The 14691-nt window shown below is 36.2% G+C and overlaps 1 protein-coding gene across 1 annotated transcript; it reads right to left on the bottom strand.

Annotated features, from left to right (window-relative positions):
* Window positions 1–4813: 4813 nt before the first annotated feature.
* LOC132544142 (elongation factor 2-like) lies at window positions 4814–14142 on the bottom strand. Its single transcript, XM_060207713.1, has 14 exons — window positions 14062–14142; window positions 12653–12867; window positions 12208–12407; window positions 11716–11924; window positions 11164–11397; window positions 10763–10876; window positions 9955–10093; window positions 9123–9318; window positions 8522–8780; window positions 7754–8005; window positions 6969–7178; window positions 6296–6478; window positions 5913–6048; window positions 4814–5341 (listed from the first exon to the last, which is right to left on the bottom strand). The coding sequence occupies exons 1-14, from the start codon at window positions 14062–14064 to the stop codon at window positions 5148–5150; spliced, it is 2544 nt and encodes an 847-aa protein (XP_060063696.1). The 5' UTR covers window positions 14065–14142; the 3' UTR covers window positions 4814–5147.
* Between the last annotated feature and the right edge of the window lie 549 nt (window positions 14143–14691).

The following is a 14691-nucleotide window of genomic DNA, read 5'->3' on the forward strand; positions in this document are numbered from 1 at the left end:
AACAGACAACAGCGTACAACTAGTATGACAATATATTACAAAAGGAACAATGGGGTCGCTGTGTAATCTGACTTCACATTGTGGTGTTAAGCAAATATTTGCACTACGTTTATTGCATATGAATTATCAAATATACCAAAGCACCGATGGTGTTATCCCAAATATATGGTTTATTTTACATAAGTACGATCTACAAAATTATATTTATGACTTTACAAAATCGGGTATGTTCCCGATGAAGTCTCATTGGAAACAAATAGTTAAAATGACAGTTTTGAGAAAAGAATAGAGCAATTGGGAATCTCGTTTGAATTCTACCAATGACTTCAGTTTTTCTGGCGCTTACTTAATGTTCGTTTAGTGGTACGGTATGTCAGAAAATGGCAACGTTATGGACAATTAATCCAGACTCTGAGTTATTATGTTTAAAATGTGCTAGCTGCTGTGAAGATGCTTTAGCACACTGCTACGTCGGTTGCCGCCATCCCATTATTGTAGATCTAAGGGGTACTTTTTCACCAAAATTGATAATGATTACCCGGTATCTGTTTATATATATATTGACAATTTGGAACGTGAACGTTTTATTACAACCCTGCTAGGGGCCGTTCCTATAGAACTGTAATTGTTATTCTCTAATGTTGTAGAATTCCAATCATTTAGATTGGATTGTTTTGTATTTATTATAAAAGTGTCCGGATTAACATTTAAATAAAAACTTCATTTATTTTACAACAATTGCGAAACAAGTTTTGTCAACTTATAATAATCACTCTTGTTGGCCCGGATGTAAGCGCGCGAGGGGTCTTATTGTGTGAGGAAATCGGAGTACCCGGGGAAAACCCACGTGGTCGGGCAGGTAACCCTTACCTTTTCACGTCCAGTTCCGGGAATCGAACCCCGGCTAGGTGAAAGGCGAGTGCGTTAACACTGCGCCACCCGACCACCCAATTAAATTAACATTTCAATGAAGCTTTAATACAGCTAGGCTGTTCACAATTATAATGCTTTGCAATTTACGCAGTGTCTTTATTTTCCCATACTTTTGATATATCTTCTTTTTTTCATTTGTGCACTCTATTGCTCATTATTATGTAAACAACTCTTATATTCTTTGATGCATTTTTCTTTCTTTTTTTTCTATTACACTTTCACCCTGATTTCTTTTTGTACACCCACTTTATAAATCACTGCTTGTTTACTATGTTTTTGTACTCTTCAATTATGGAGGAAATAAAGATATGAATGAATGAAAGATCAAACTAACGAAACTATTAAGTATCTAGTAAACAGATTTTCCCTAGATAACGAATGGTTCAACACTTACCTGTTAAATCAGGAGTCCAGGTTCCCAGTTGATTTTTATTCTACGATACCGTAGACGCTATCTCTTATCCGTTTGGCTTTTACAGACGATACAATTATGTATTTTTTCCAGTAACATCCAGTAGTGATGTTATTTCTCCGCGAAAGACACCCTTGAGAATGGAGATCGGATGGCACTCCACCACAGAGCTGAATCATATACATAAAGCTACACCCAAGTGTTATGATCACCACTTATCTGAAATGGGTGCGCATATTAGAATAACCAGTAGTTCCCTGTGTTTTTTATGCGAAACTTAAAAATATCCTCCATCAACATCAATAAAACAGCCTTTGTCAGACCAAAGCTGAAATACACCAGATCAGTAAGGGATCCTCGCCTTAAAAAGACATGTATCAAATTGATACAGTATTCCAGACTGTCAGATATGGATGACATGCTGGACCAGTCGAAGTCTTGGATATAGGCATTGTGATTCTCACCTGACTATGACGTGAGAAAGCAGCAATAAAACGTGAAATAAACAGAAACAATGTCATTACTGAGGAAAGCAGGGCCAAGTCCTTTCCTTTGACCATAGGTAAGTAATATCAAAGCTACCCAAATATCTAAACTGGAATACATGTAGTACAAAGTAATTATGGCAGGTGCAAGACAAGAAAAGGACACCATTTTTGAAGAGATTGAAATAAATGTTATATGGAAGGAAAAGGACCTAGTCTGCGATCTACAGTACTTGAAACGTTCACACCTTCCCTTCATCGGTAGTAATTATGGCAGGTGCAAGACAAGAAAAGGACACCATTTTTGAAGAGATTGAAATAAATGTTATATGGAAGGAAAAGGACCTAGTCTGCGATCTACTGTGGCGAAAGGATGTGTTGTAGTATGGTGACTGCTCTACATAGGCCTCACACATGCTACCTTGAAGTGGATGGCTATTAATGAATACAGTCTGACACCTTGACCACAGTGTTTTATTTCAGAAACAGTTAAAAAGAATGTAGTTCTGTCGGTTTCAACAATAACCAATTAATCAAATGTGGGAACTCCATACCAAAAGGGGCTTCCAGGAATGCTAGCAAGAAAAATGTACAATAGTTATCTAGAGGGATTTCAGAGCTCTGTCAGGGAAAAAATCAAATCTCGTTCTTTTGCAAGTCTCTTTACATCTCTTTAAAACAGGTTGCATAAGTTAATGGTGTACCGCTTGAAGTAATAAAATTTTATTCTGTACAGAGATGTAGTATATTATGGGAAGAATGATGCATCAAGAAAGTTTGCTAAGCTTAAACCGTAAAGAAGCTCAATATCCCAGGAAGGATATAACATTTCCAAAACATTTTAGACTAGGTGTAACGAAGTAAGAATACAACATTACATTGATTGTTAATCCAATTTATCACCACCTATCATCAACATGCGCAAATATAAAGAATTTCCATGTGTATAATTCTTGGTTATAGCAATCAGACTTCACATTAGGGTGTTCATAATGAAATGCAAAGTGTGCACAAGGAACCGTGGCATCTTTCATCAGAGTCGGTTTCTGAGCAGCAGCATCCTGAAATTGGATGTCAGTCTTCTCACCCAATACTGTATAAACAAAGGTTTTGGGATGAACTAGGAAAGGACAGTTGAAAATTTACACGGAGGACACAATGTAATTGCAAAATCGAAAATGTTGGGAGAGTACATAGTAATGGTAGACAGGTGTTCCTGCCATTGTCAACATTACACACAATTTTCACAAGTTCCCATACAAGTATGTAGGGTATGTAAGTAGAATGACGCTGTAATACCAAAGCCAGGATTCGCTTTAAGGCAGAGTTTTTGAAGCACATTATGGCACAATGAGGCTTGCAGGGAAATGTACAATTCTGCATACAAATCTTCGGAACATTTTCAATATCGGGGGAGTACACAATTCCAGAAGACGTTCTGTTGCGCATTCGGAAACTATTCGTTTCTAGACAATCCTGTATTCGAGTACCGATGTCATTTGATCTCCTTGTAGAAAATTCTCTACCCTACCCTAGACCTAGTACACAATAGTGCTTCTATATGTAAACACTTTGCTGTCGTTAAATGTCTTATAAGCTGATTAAATTTTTTCATATTTTTTACCAGTTTCTGTCTTGTATGAAAACATTGAAATGCCCCCGTTGATTGAAAAGGTGCAATTTTGTTTGGTATTGAAATATAAAGGTGTCCGGGTTGACAATCCTCAAATCCAAGCTTACGACATTAACACGTCACGGTCTATTCGATATATTTCAAGTCATATTCCCAAAATTACGATTTCCATGAAAGATGGCGATCGTAATTACGAGATGCAGGACGTAGTCTATGGTCGTGAAAATGACCTAATTGGAATATTGGGTTTCCTTGTGCGACATAAAGTTAGGTGTTGGATGCTTGTATTACTGGTGGTTTTGCGGGATTCATTACTTATTCTGGTATTTCTTTTGATCATATTAACCCCAATTCATGATTTGAAGCCTGAATTATGATTTTGTGAACATGTGGAGATTTTCTTGTTTTGACAACAATGAGCACTAACTTTAAGTTCCCTAGAACACAAACTTGTGTTTATGTTCTAAACTTTAAAATGTTTAAATTTGTGCCTTCAAATCCTGGTCATCTGTTCATGGGTCTTTATGCGCTTGGTCAACTAGACAGTCGCAGAATTTTACATGTACTTTCAAAGCAAGAGACCCAGCCATGTTTAGATCAAAAGATGGAATGGTAACACAAATAATCTACACAAGTTTAGTCTTGGACACTCAACAAATTTGTGGTTCTTCATCTGGTTTATCCGTGCCAGAGACAAGTGAAAGGGGGAAAATGCAGAATTGAACATATTCCATATCGTGGTTGATTTTCCAAGTGCAGCCTATACCAAGAAATTGCTAAAAAGCTGACACTTCATACATGATCACTCTACTGGTTGGATATTGTCATTATACCAAGAAATTGCTAAAACGCTGACACTTCAAACATGATCACTCGACTGGTTGGATATTGTCATTATACAAAGAAATTGCTAAAAAGCTGATGCTTCATACATGATCACTCGACTGGTTGGATATTGTCATTATACAAAGAAATTGCTAAAAAGCTGATGCTTCATACATGATCACTCGACTGGTTGGATATTGTCATTATACAAAGAAATTGCTAAAAAGCTGATGCTTCATACATGATCACTCGACTGGTTGGATATTGTCTATGTTTTTTGTCAATAGACTTTCATTCTGGTCCAAAATACATCAATATTTTGTAGCGTGGTCAGAAGGACCACAAAGTAAAGAGCTGAATTTGGCTCCTTCATTCATCAGTAGGACTGGTGGTTTAGGTCCATCCAATCATATTCTGCCTCCTCAGAAGTCATAACAAAGCCTGTTAAAGCCCATCATTTAAAACAAACTAGCTCCTGAAAGCAGCCAAGGTCTATGGTAATACATAAAGAACACAAAACAAACACATTTCTTCACATTTATTTCTTTGGGCAACTCAAGGAGTCGTAAGTAGAACCAATGATCTCAAAATGGTGTACAATTTCCGATATACTTACTTGTCCTCATTTAATTTTCAGTAATAAATTAACCAAAATAGTGAGCAATGTATGTCCAAATCGTAAGGATTTTTTCCCTTAGCACTGGTGTTTTTGGACATAGAAGTACCAACATAATCATATGCCTTATTCTATTAGCACAACTAAATCTGAGAAAGGGGTATTGAAAGACCATATGTTGAAACCAAAGGTGAACTGTTTGACATTTTAAGCACTATTCAAGTCAAAATTTGAAGTGTCACTTTACAATTTGTCGAGGTATTTGTCCAAGCCCGGAATACCCTCAGAGAGACCCTTTCGTTTCCTTGTTGCCACAACAATTTTTCCAGGATTGGAGTTCGGATCGTGTACATCTCCAGGCAGAATTTTCCAATGATCAAACACGCACTGTGGGAAAGCCTGTCCTCCTGTTTGAGAACGCAAATGCGCTGTAAATCCTGCAAATAAAAAGAGTTCCAAATGTTCACAACTGATTTCAACATATCAATGGATCTGATCTTCAAACCAATTTTTCTGAATAGTGTTGCTTAATCAACCTTGTAACTAAGAGTAAATAGGAGTGCATTGTAACAATCCTTTTTGTTGGGTAACACTCTTTGATAAATGTGTGAAATTCTGACACAGGACAAATATACCTCTACAGTTGGGTGAAAAAACTTCAATACATTGAAATGTATGATTCTTAAAACTAAAGATTTGTAAAGGGATAAGTTAGTAGTAATACATTGAAGATAATTCAGGACAAGGCAAAATAATAAATTCATAAGAGAAATTTGTATCATTAAAATTTGATTCATAGAAATTTTATTCAAATTGCATTGTACTTTCAGAAACCGAGCTAAACACCAAATTTTATATGTAGCTTCTAAACATCCCTAATTTTTGGGGTTGCTAGTGTTTTCTAAATGATGGGATATACGGAGGTGTCAACTACGTGATCTGGCTAATTCCAAATCTGCTTAATGTTGTCCGAACAAAATTAAGACATAACTTGAAAACTGTTCTTACCAAATGACTCATTTACAGGCAGGTAAGCTTTGACGGTATCTGTGGCACGTCCTACTGGTGCAGGTGTATGAATCTCGATCTCTCCACGCCTCTTGTTCAATGTAGAAAATACGCCACCAACAGCACATTCTGGTACCTGTTTAATTAAAAAGCAAATGTCAATAGTATGTAGTGGATGTAAAAATCTACAATGCTTTTCAACTGGAACCGATACAAATACACAAGTATGGAAATAAATTTCTTGCCATCCAGGAACGAATGCCAAAAACAATATTCAAATATCTTGAAGCATGAAAACAAAAAAATTTGGGCAAACTTAAATATCACGCACATGGTTCAAGTACATGGGCAAAAAAGGATCAATGTTACCAATATAAATTTACCTCAATTTCTACAAGGTAGATTGGCTCCATTATGGAAGGCTTAGCTGTTAAGGAACAGGCATATAGGACACGCCTGGCTGTTCCAATGATTTGTCCACCACCACGATGGATGGCATCAGCATGGAGAGTTACATCATGGATATCGTATCGCACGCCACGAACGTTTTCTTCACAGAGTACACCCTACAAAAGAAATACACAAATAATACCAATAACAAGTTTGAATATTAAGTACTAAAATTACACATTAAGAGGGTTTGTTTGATCATTCATACAGTCAACTTTAGAACCGTTAACAATGGCCATGCTATATGCCCTTCTAGCTTTGGGCTGGCCGACATTTTTTCATTTTATCGCAACAACTCGTATTGCAAGTTGCAACAATACATATTTATTGGGAAGTGCATAAAATCGAATACAGTTTTTTCTTACTTCTTGTGTTAGCAGGGTTCTCTTTCATTGTATTTTGTAGAATATGGTGATAATTCAATCTTTTGTTAAATTAAATAGTTAGAACACAAAACTAGCATCACCCTACAAACACATGATACTTATACACAGGGCAATAAACCCAGCAAGCAATCCTGTAAAATGTGCAGCAGGGACTTTTTAATATGGTATTAGTACACTTTGTAACCTTGCCTACACAAATCAGCAAAGCCTTAGTGCTCACCTCTTTTGTTGCCCATTGGAATCCAGCAACAACACTGTCCTTGATTTCATTAAGGTACTGCACTCCCTTAGTTACATCTGTCAACAGATTTGGACCAGTGCCTTCTGGTCCAAAGCACCAGATTTTTCTGGCCTCAGTTGGGTCCATTCCAAAGTTATCGGATAGATATTTTCCCCTTTCTTTGAAGTCTTGTCTTGGTGTGACCAGTCCCTGAAAGTTACCAGCAAAGCATTCAAAAGTCAAGAAAAGGTCCCAACAATAGTGAAGTTTGACCACCAACATATAATCCTTGACAAAATCTGAACCAGGTTAAAAGATTTTAGGACACATGGTGAACTAAATCTATTAAATATGTGAAAAAGCTTGTACCAGTATACAACTAATTTGTTCTGAATGTAAGTATTAATACAAAAAGCAATCTCAATAATGTCTTACTTTTTGTTTCCCAGTCGTCATCTAAATATAACCATTTTATAGTTTAACAATCACGTTACATCATAATGGCTTTTAAAATAAAACATGTAAATCTATATATATTTAACCTGGCTACGGAATGCATATGACCAATTCTGCATCACAAAACAGTTTTTTTTGTTTTGTTTTTTTTAAATCTTAAGCCTTTATTTAAAGCTGATAAAAGCAGACACCGTTTACTTGCTAGTTGTTACCCATAATTGTCCCCATTCCCCCTTTTTGCCTTTTGAAGAACCAACAAGAAACAATAAACAATGTTGGAAATAAGGAATGTAACAATAAGGACATAACAACTGTACACTGAATCTTACCCCGTCAATGGCTTCAGCACAGCCTTCTGGAAGTGGTCTGGCTTTCATATACAACCTGTTATGTTTGTTTGGGGACTTGGAAAGACATGTCACACTAGATTCATCTCCAACGGTTTCTCTGTATGATACAACAGGGTCACTCTTTTTAATGGGAATACCAGCATGGTCCTCCTCCAGATCTTTTAAGCAGATCTCCAGATGGAGTTCTCCAGCTCCAGCAATGATGTGTTCTCCAGATTCCTCTGTTGTACACTGAAACAATTGCATATATTTGGTGAAAAACATTTCCATGATGATCTAAAGATTTAGTCTTTTTAGATTGGTTTTAGTAATTTACACAACAGAAATGAGATTATAGAACTCAAATGAAGCATAGCATAGTGTCTAGATGTGACTTGCATAGGAAGATGAAATAATAGTTGCAGCCTTAAATTTCTGCTCAAATTTATTCTTGAATTGACATTACTTTGTATCGATCCGTCCATGGTGCTGAACGGGCAACAACATGCTGTTGGAATTGCAGTGTTATAATAAATCCCTTCATTAAAATTTAGCTTGTCACAATGCTATGAGAGATAATGTAATCTTTACAGAAGTTACTGCATGTAATAGTGTTACGTGATCAAGTGATAAGACGAAACATGATCGCCAAAGTTTCCAGTGATCATCATACAATTGCATGTCCATTTTCTCCTATTGTGTTACTATAATTTTGGATATATTTCAGCACTCTCAACGATATACTCTGGTTTGCCATTTTAGACTTACCTGTACCATAGGATCAGACTTTGCAAGACGTTTCAGCCCTTCTACCAATTTTGGCAATTCAGAGGGATTCGAGCATTCAACAGCTACTCGTACAACTGGACTGACACTGAATTTCATCTGTTTCATGTTGTGAGCACCCTCAAAGGTTGTGAGGGTTCCAGTTTTTACCAAAAACTGGTCAACTCCAACAAGACCACAGATGTTTCCACAAGGTACATCTTCAATTGGCTCAATGTAACGACCCATCATCAAGATGGTTCTGAAATACAAAGTACACTATTTGATAAAAACTTCATTACAGCGATCATATCAAAATTTTTACACACAATTATTCATTTTCCATTATTTTTCAATAAGAATGTTATAATTGATAGCAATAATATTGATATAGTGTCTATACTAATGCCACCAAAAACAGTAATAATCTTTTTTTCTCTTTGTGTGTTTGAAATCATTGTCATGTGCAACAAATCTTCATAACATGAAGCAATGAAAGCCAAAAGAAAACAAAACAATTTTCATTTAGTTGCATACCGGGAAGAGCTCACTGGTCTTTGAAAACATCTTGCATAACAAAATACTTTTTTAAAACTTGTTTTACCTCTGCACAGTCTTGACATTTAAATCATCCTTCTTTCCCTGTACATAATTGGGGCCCATGATTCTTGCCTTCTGTCCAGTGGCAATGCATCCAGCGAAAACACGTCCAAAGGCATAGAAACGTCCCTTATCAGATGTTGGTACCATCTTGGACACGTACATCATGAGAGGTCCCTTGGGGTCACAGTTTTTCATTGCTACAGAAAAAGATTTTTGTCAATGTTCATGCACACTTTCCTCAGGAGTTTGAAAAGCAGGTATGAGTCATTACAAAATTAACAATAATAATCTTGTTTACTTTTTTGTCAAAAGACTACACCTAGCTTTACATTTAAAACATGCATGACACATTTCAGGTGATACAATAGCTAATAAACAAGCTCCTAATCTGATCCAGTGACACCAAGTATTCCAGTGTTTCAGCATTTGGTTTTATTTGGTGCTGTAAATGTGTATAAATTAGTGATATCCCATTCTTGTAATAGCCAAAGATGTTATTTCTTTAATGCAAATAAATACATGCCCATAAGAAGTTCTATTGTAAAGTAGTACAGATCACACCTGAAAAACATTTTTCTTTGATGAAGGTCTAAGATCAAAATTTAAAATGCATGTCAAACTGACCTACTTTTGGTACATAACACAATTAAAAAGCACTACAACCAATGTCTGGTGTTGACTGTCCTATGTAGGTCTTGTATCCGTGACCTAGAGGTGGAGGGCTAGTGATAAAGCCAGTCAGACGTCTTAACTACTCTGCGATCACAGCCTGTTGAAACCATGTCTTTAACCACGACGTGAATTAAGCAACATATTTTAAAAATATTATTTACCAACTGCAACTTCATCATCGGTAGGTCCTTCATACAGAGTATCAGTCCTGTAGCGCTGAGCAGTTACAGGGGAAGGCAGATGAATGACAATCATTTGGAGAAGGGCATCACCAGCAGGCATCCATTTTCTCATGACAAGCTACAAGATGAGCACAGCATTAACATTCTCTCAAAACATCTCTACCAATTGAGGCAAAGGCTGCCATTTTGGATTTTCCACACCAGACTGTTGAAAATGAGTTCCAAAGCCCAGAAAATCAAGAAAAACCATCCAGAATGAATCCTAAATTAATAGGTGCACATCTTCAACATATATATAAACATCCTACAAAGTTTCAAGCTGCTACGTCAAAAACTCTTAGGAGTTGATTCTAAAAAACAAAACTGGTACCCTTTCCCCTGCCAAACTGTGGAAAATGACCAAGTTCCAAAGCCTGGAAAATCCAGAGAAATGTCCAGAATGAATCCATAGTAGGAGGTGCACATCTTCAACACATATAGAAACTTCTTACAAAGTTTCAAGCCTCTATATCAAAAACTCTTCAGAGTTGATTCTACAAAACTGGTACCCCTATTCCCTGCCCGCCCACCCAAAATTCACCATACTTTACTTGGATTTGCACTATGTGCAACCTGGCCAACTATACAATTAAATTCTTCTAAGTGTCATTTAAAAATAAAACCAAACTATTTACATCTAAACAATAATCCCCCAAATGATCAAGTTTCCATACACTGAATGAAATGAAATGCAAGTGTACTTAGTTTTAAGCAGAACACCTCCAGATATTTTATACACACGACATACCTTGAGCAGTTGTTTTTCACGTAGGTCTTTTTCTTCTGAAGTAAGCTTGACTCCCATTTTTTCAACTAGTGTCAGGGCTTTGGCATGATCACCCTTCATACAGGTATTGAAAACCTGGAAAGCAAAAATTTACAGATAATGAATAAAGTTGTATAGGTTAGCACTCAGGATTGTTTTAAATGACTAAAGCAGAAATATTGTAACAATTCTACTCATCACAAGCCTTGTTCAAAGGATCAAGTGATTGTTCCCTCCCTACACAAGTAGGAGGTATATCACATTAAAATTCTAGGCCTTCTTGATTGTTAAATAAACTTTTATCATCTCAAATTGAGAACTGGCTAACTGAATATCAATAAACTGTCTTTAGTTACGCATCAACACTAGTGTTAAACACTTGCCAGGTAAATTGGATCCAAGATGTACTTGACAAATCCTCTGACAGCTTTTCCATCAGGTTCCTTGATCCACTTCTTGTTGCCTTCATCAAAAAAGTTGTTGCCCCAAAGTTTCTTCATCAACTTTTCCTGGTTCATCTTGAACTTAGTTTCATATCGGACAGCAAAATCTTTCAGAGTGAAGGCCCATCCATGAAGTCCAGACCCGAATCCAACAGTTCCTTGCTGGGGATCAACCTAAAATAAAAATTCACAGATCTGTCAAGTCTAGTTTATATGGTACAATGCTGTATCCCAATCCCTCATCTTATTTGATGGTCAGTTGAAGGCCAAATTTGCCGCAATTCACTAATAAAATTCAGACGTTACAAGAACATTAAACATGCAACAAACTTCACTCTTTGAGGGTATGTTTTTTCTACCTTCAAATAACATACAATTTCTTAATACATACACCAGTGAAATTTCCCAATGGGTACCTCCTTGATTCCAAAAACAATTTACATAAAAACAAGCAATGACAGAATTCAAATGTCTACATGGAAGAAATCTTACATCAATAACGCCAAGTGGACTTTCATCTGAAGACACCATATTGACAATTACGTTGACACTTTCAATAATTCTTTGAAAGGTTTGATAGAGGTCTTCCTGACCAATCTGTAGTGTGAGAAGAGCAAGGTCCATCTTGTTCATGAACAGAATTGGCCTGATTCTTTCAGCAATGGCCTGTCTCAATACTGTTTCTGTCTGTACACATACTCCTACAAACAAATGCGAACAGTGTAACTCTTATAGATTGCAATTCGTTTGACATTCTTTTTACATAATGATTATAAGAAAATTAAGATATGTCATGGTGAAAGAGATTAAAAGATTAGCATATTTTCACCCCACAGCAAGCCCAGTAATATTGCAATTTGAATAACCAAAAACCATAATGCAGGACTTTTAAAGAAACATTGATTTATGTATTAAAAGTATACCAGAAAGTATGTACAAATAGCAAGTTTCAAAGGCAAACATTCAAGAAATTAATCAGCTGACCTGATACACAGTCCACTACAACAAGTGCACCGTCAGTTACACGTAGAGCTGCTGTTACTTCAGATGAAAAGTCAACGTGACCCGGTGAATCAATCAAGTTGATCAGGAAAGCATTTCTCATGGTGTCCTCTTCTGGGTAAGTTTTCTGTTTGATGTACTTCATATCTGCATGGGCCAACTCGTAGTACATGGAGATGGCACTAGAAAACAAATTTGTTGGCAATAGTAGCAAACCCATTAACCAAAATACATACCCGTATCAATTTCTTAAAATGGCAGTTGTAATCTAATACTTCAATAGGACTGAAGCAGGAGATATTAAAATAAAGACGGTAACACAGCTGAAAATTTGGGGATTTCAATCAAGACAATATAAACAATACAACTACTTAAACTTATCATTTTGATCTATTGACAGTGTAGTTATTCATGTTGTAAAACGTACGTTGACTTAATGGTGATGCAACGATCCTGTTCATCCTTTCTTGTGTCTGTAAATCGTGCTTCTCCAGCCTTTGCACCGGCAATGATACCAGCTTTACTTACAAGCGAGTCTGTCAACGTAGACTTGCCATGGTCAACATGAGCAATCACAGACATGTTACGAATGTTAAATTTTTTGTCCATGATCTCACGGATCTGGTCTACTGTAAAGTTCACCTGCAAAATAAATTAATTGCATCCTGTAATGTTAGTTTAACCCATTTGGGATTTAAAGCAACGTTTCTGGTTTCATATTGAAACTAATGAGCGATATATTGGTTATTGCAAATGTATTTGTTACGACATATATATCCTCCAAATTTCAACAAATTTAGCTGATAGGGCTTTTCAGCTTATTGTATTCGAAATACTTAATACTGAAAAGAGAAAATGATTGCAAGACATGACATGTTCCCATGCATGCAAGAATCACAGCATAAGTTGTGAGATCTTTTGCCTTATCATCATCTTAAAGACTAAGAACTAGGAAGATGTCGTGATACTAGGGGTATGAACAAAATCTGTTTAAAATGTCTATGATATGAACATCTTTGATTCATAAAAGGAGGGACATGGTTAACATGACACCTCTCCCCCACCATAAAATTCTTGGTGGCATTAATATGTATAATGATGGTCTCTGCCAAGGCAATTTCCATCATAACCCAGTTACCTTGTTTGGCACAAGGAGACAAATCAACACACTGGTGTTTGTGTTTTAAATTTTTGACCAAAAATGATTTTCTTCTACTTATAAAAGGAATTTTTCTTTTTACATAAAAGTATTTACTTTCTAAATATTTATTTTCCTACAATTATTATTTGAATGGACGGAGGGTGAAGGACAGTCTGGGTATTTTAAAATATGTACGACTTTCCATTTAGGAAACTCCGAAATATACTTTTTTATCAAATAATGAATTAAAACGGTTATGAATTTAGTGTTGTAAGTTAGAGCTGTATATAATGTCTGAAAATGTACTTCCAAAGTTATGTCAAAATGTAGACGACACGCATGTTGTGCAATATGGAAAACTGCCACGATCACGAGTGTACCGAATGATACGTCATTTGATGTTATAAACATTTATCTTTCAGAATATATAGGTGAACAAATATCCACAGGTATTTGTTTTCATTTTTATTGTTTTGGTAACCGAATTCTCATAATTATACAAAATTCTTACGAGAAGACCAAACGGAGACTACCGGCACCATGTATTTACGTCATTCATCAACGATCGACCCATGGTTGAATAAAGTGTTTATTTTACGTAAATGTAATATCCACAGGTCTTAAACAAATAGTATCGTTAGTTTTAGGTCCCTATTGCTGATTTTTCCCAAAATAATGACTTGATGATCCCTTACCATTTTGATCGAGTCTTGCTTGGACAACCTAGCAAAGTCGCTGCTGCCCTCTTTGAACGACTCGACGGAAGAGGATAGGTACAGTCACGTGGGTCATTGCGAAACGCCACGTTATGATTCGACAAGGATAAAGTCAGAGAAACCCGACTGTGAATACACGTCAAATTAACAGGAAAATGTTAATATGTTTAAAAAATCTTCTTCTTTTGTCATTCACAACAGAAAGTATTAATAAATTATAATTTAAGAAATGTTTCGAAATTTATTTTCCCCGGAGCAGCTTCCGTCGTGAAATCAAACGGCAGATGGCAGCACCAGAATTTACATGTCCGCTCGTCTATTATCATATCGAAAAATGCTGCAGTGCAAAATATATTATCATATTGTGTCCTATTGATGTGGATATGGAATAGATAAGATAACCGGCTTTTCAGGCTTTGGTAAGTGCATACAAATGATTCTTGAGAACGGTTAAAAATCGTATCCAGGTAACTAAGTTATGTCATTATCATCAGCAACGTCTGACAAATCGTTCATCAAGTTATCGATTTTCTTCCGACTCTTGGTAGATATTGCATGGCATGGCGCTTTCTGGATCATGCTTTGTTTTATGCTACTACTTGCTTCATG

This window comes from Ylistrum balloti, unplaced genomic scaffold (assembly GCF_031769215.1).
Source record: "Ylistrum balloti isolate Yb309-2 unplaced genomic scaffold, AGI_CSIRO_Ybal_v1 Utg369782, whole genome shotgun sequence".
NCBI lineage: Eukaryota > Metazoa > Mollusca > Bivalvia > Pectinida > Pectinidae > Ylistrum > Ylistrum balloti.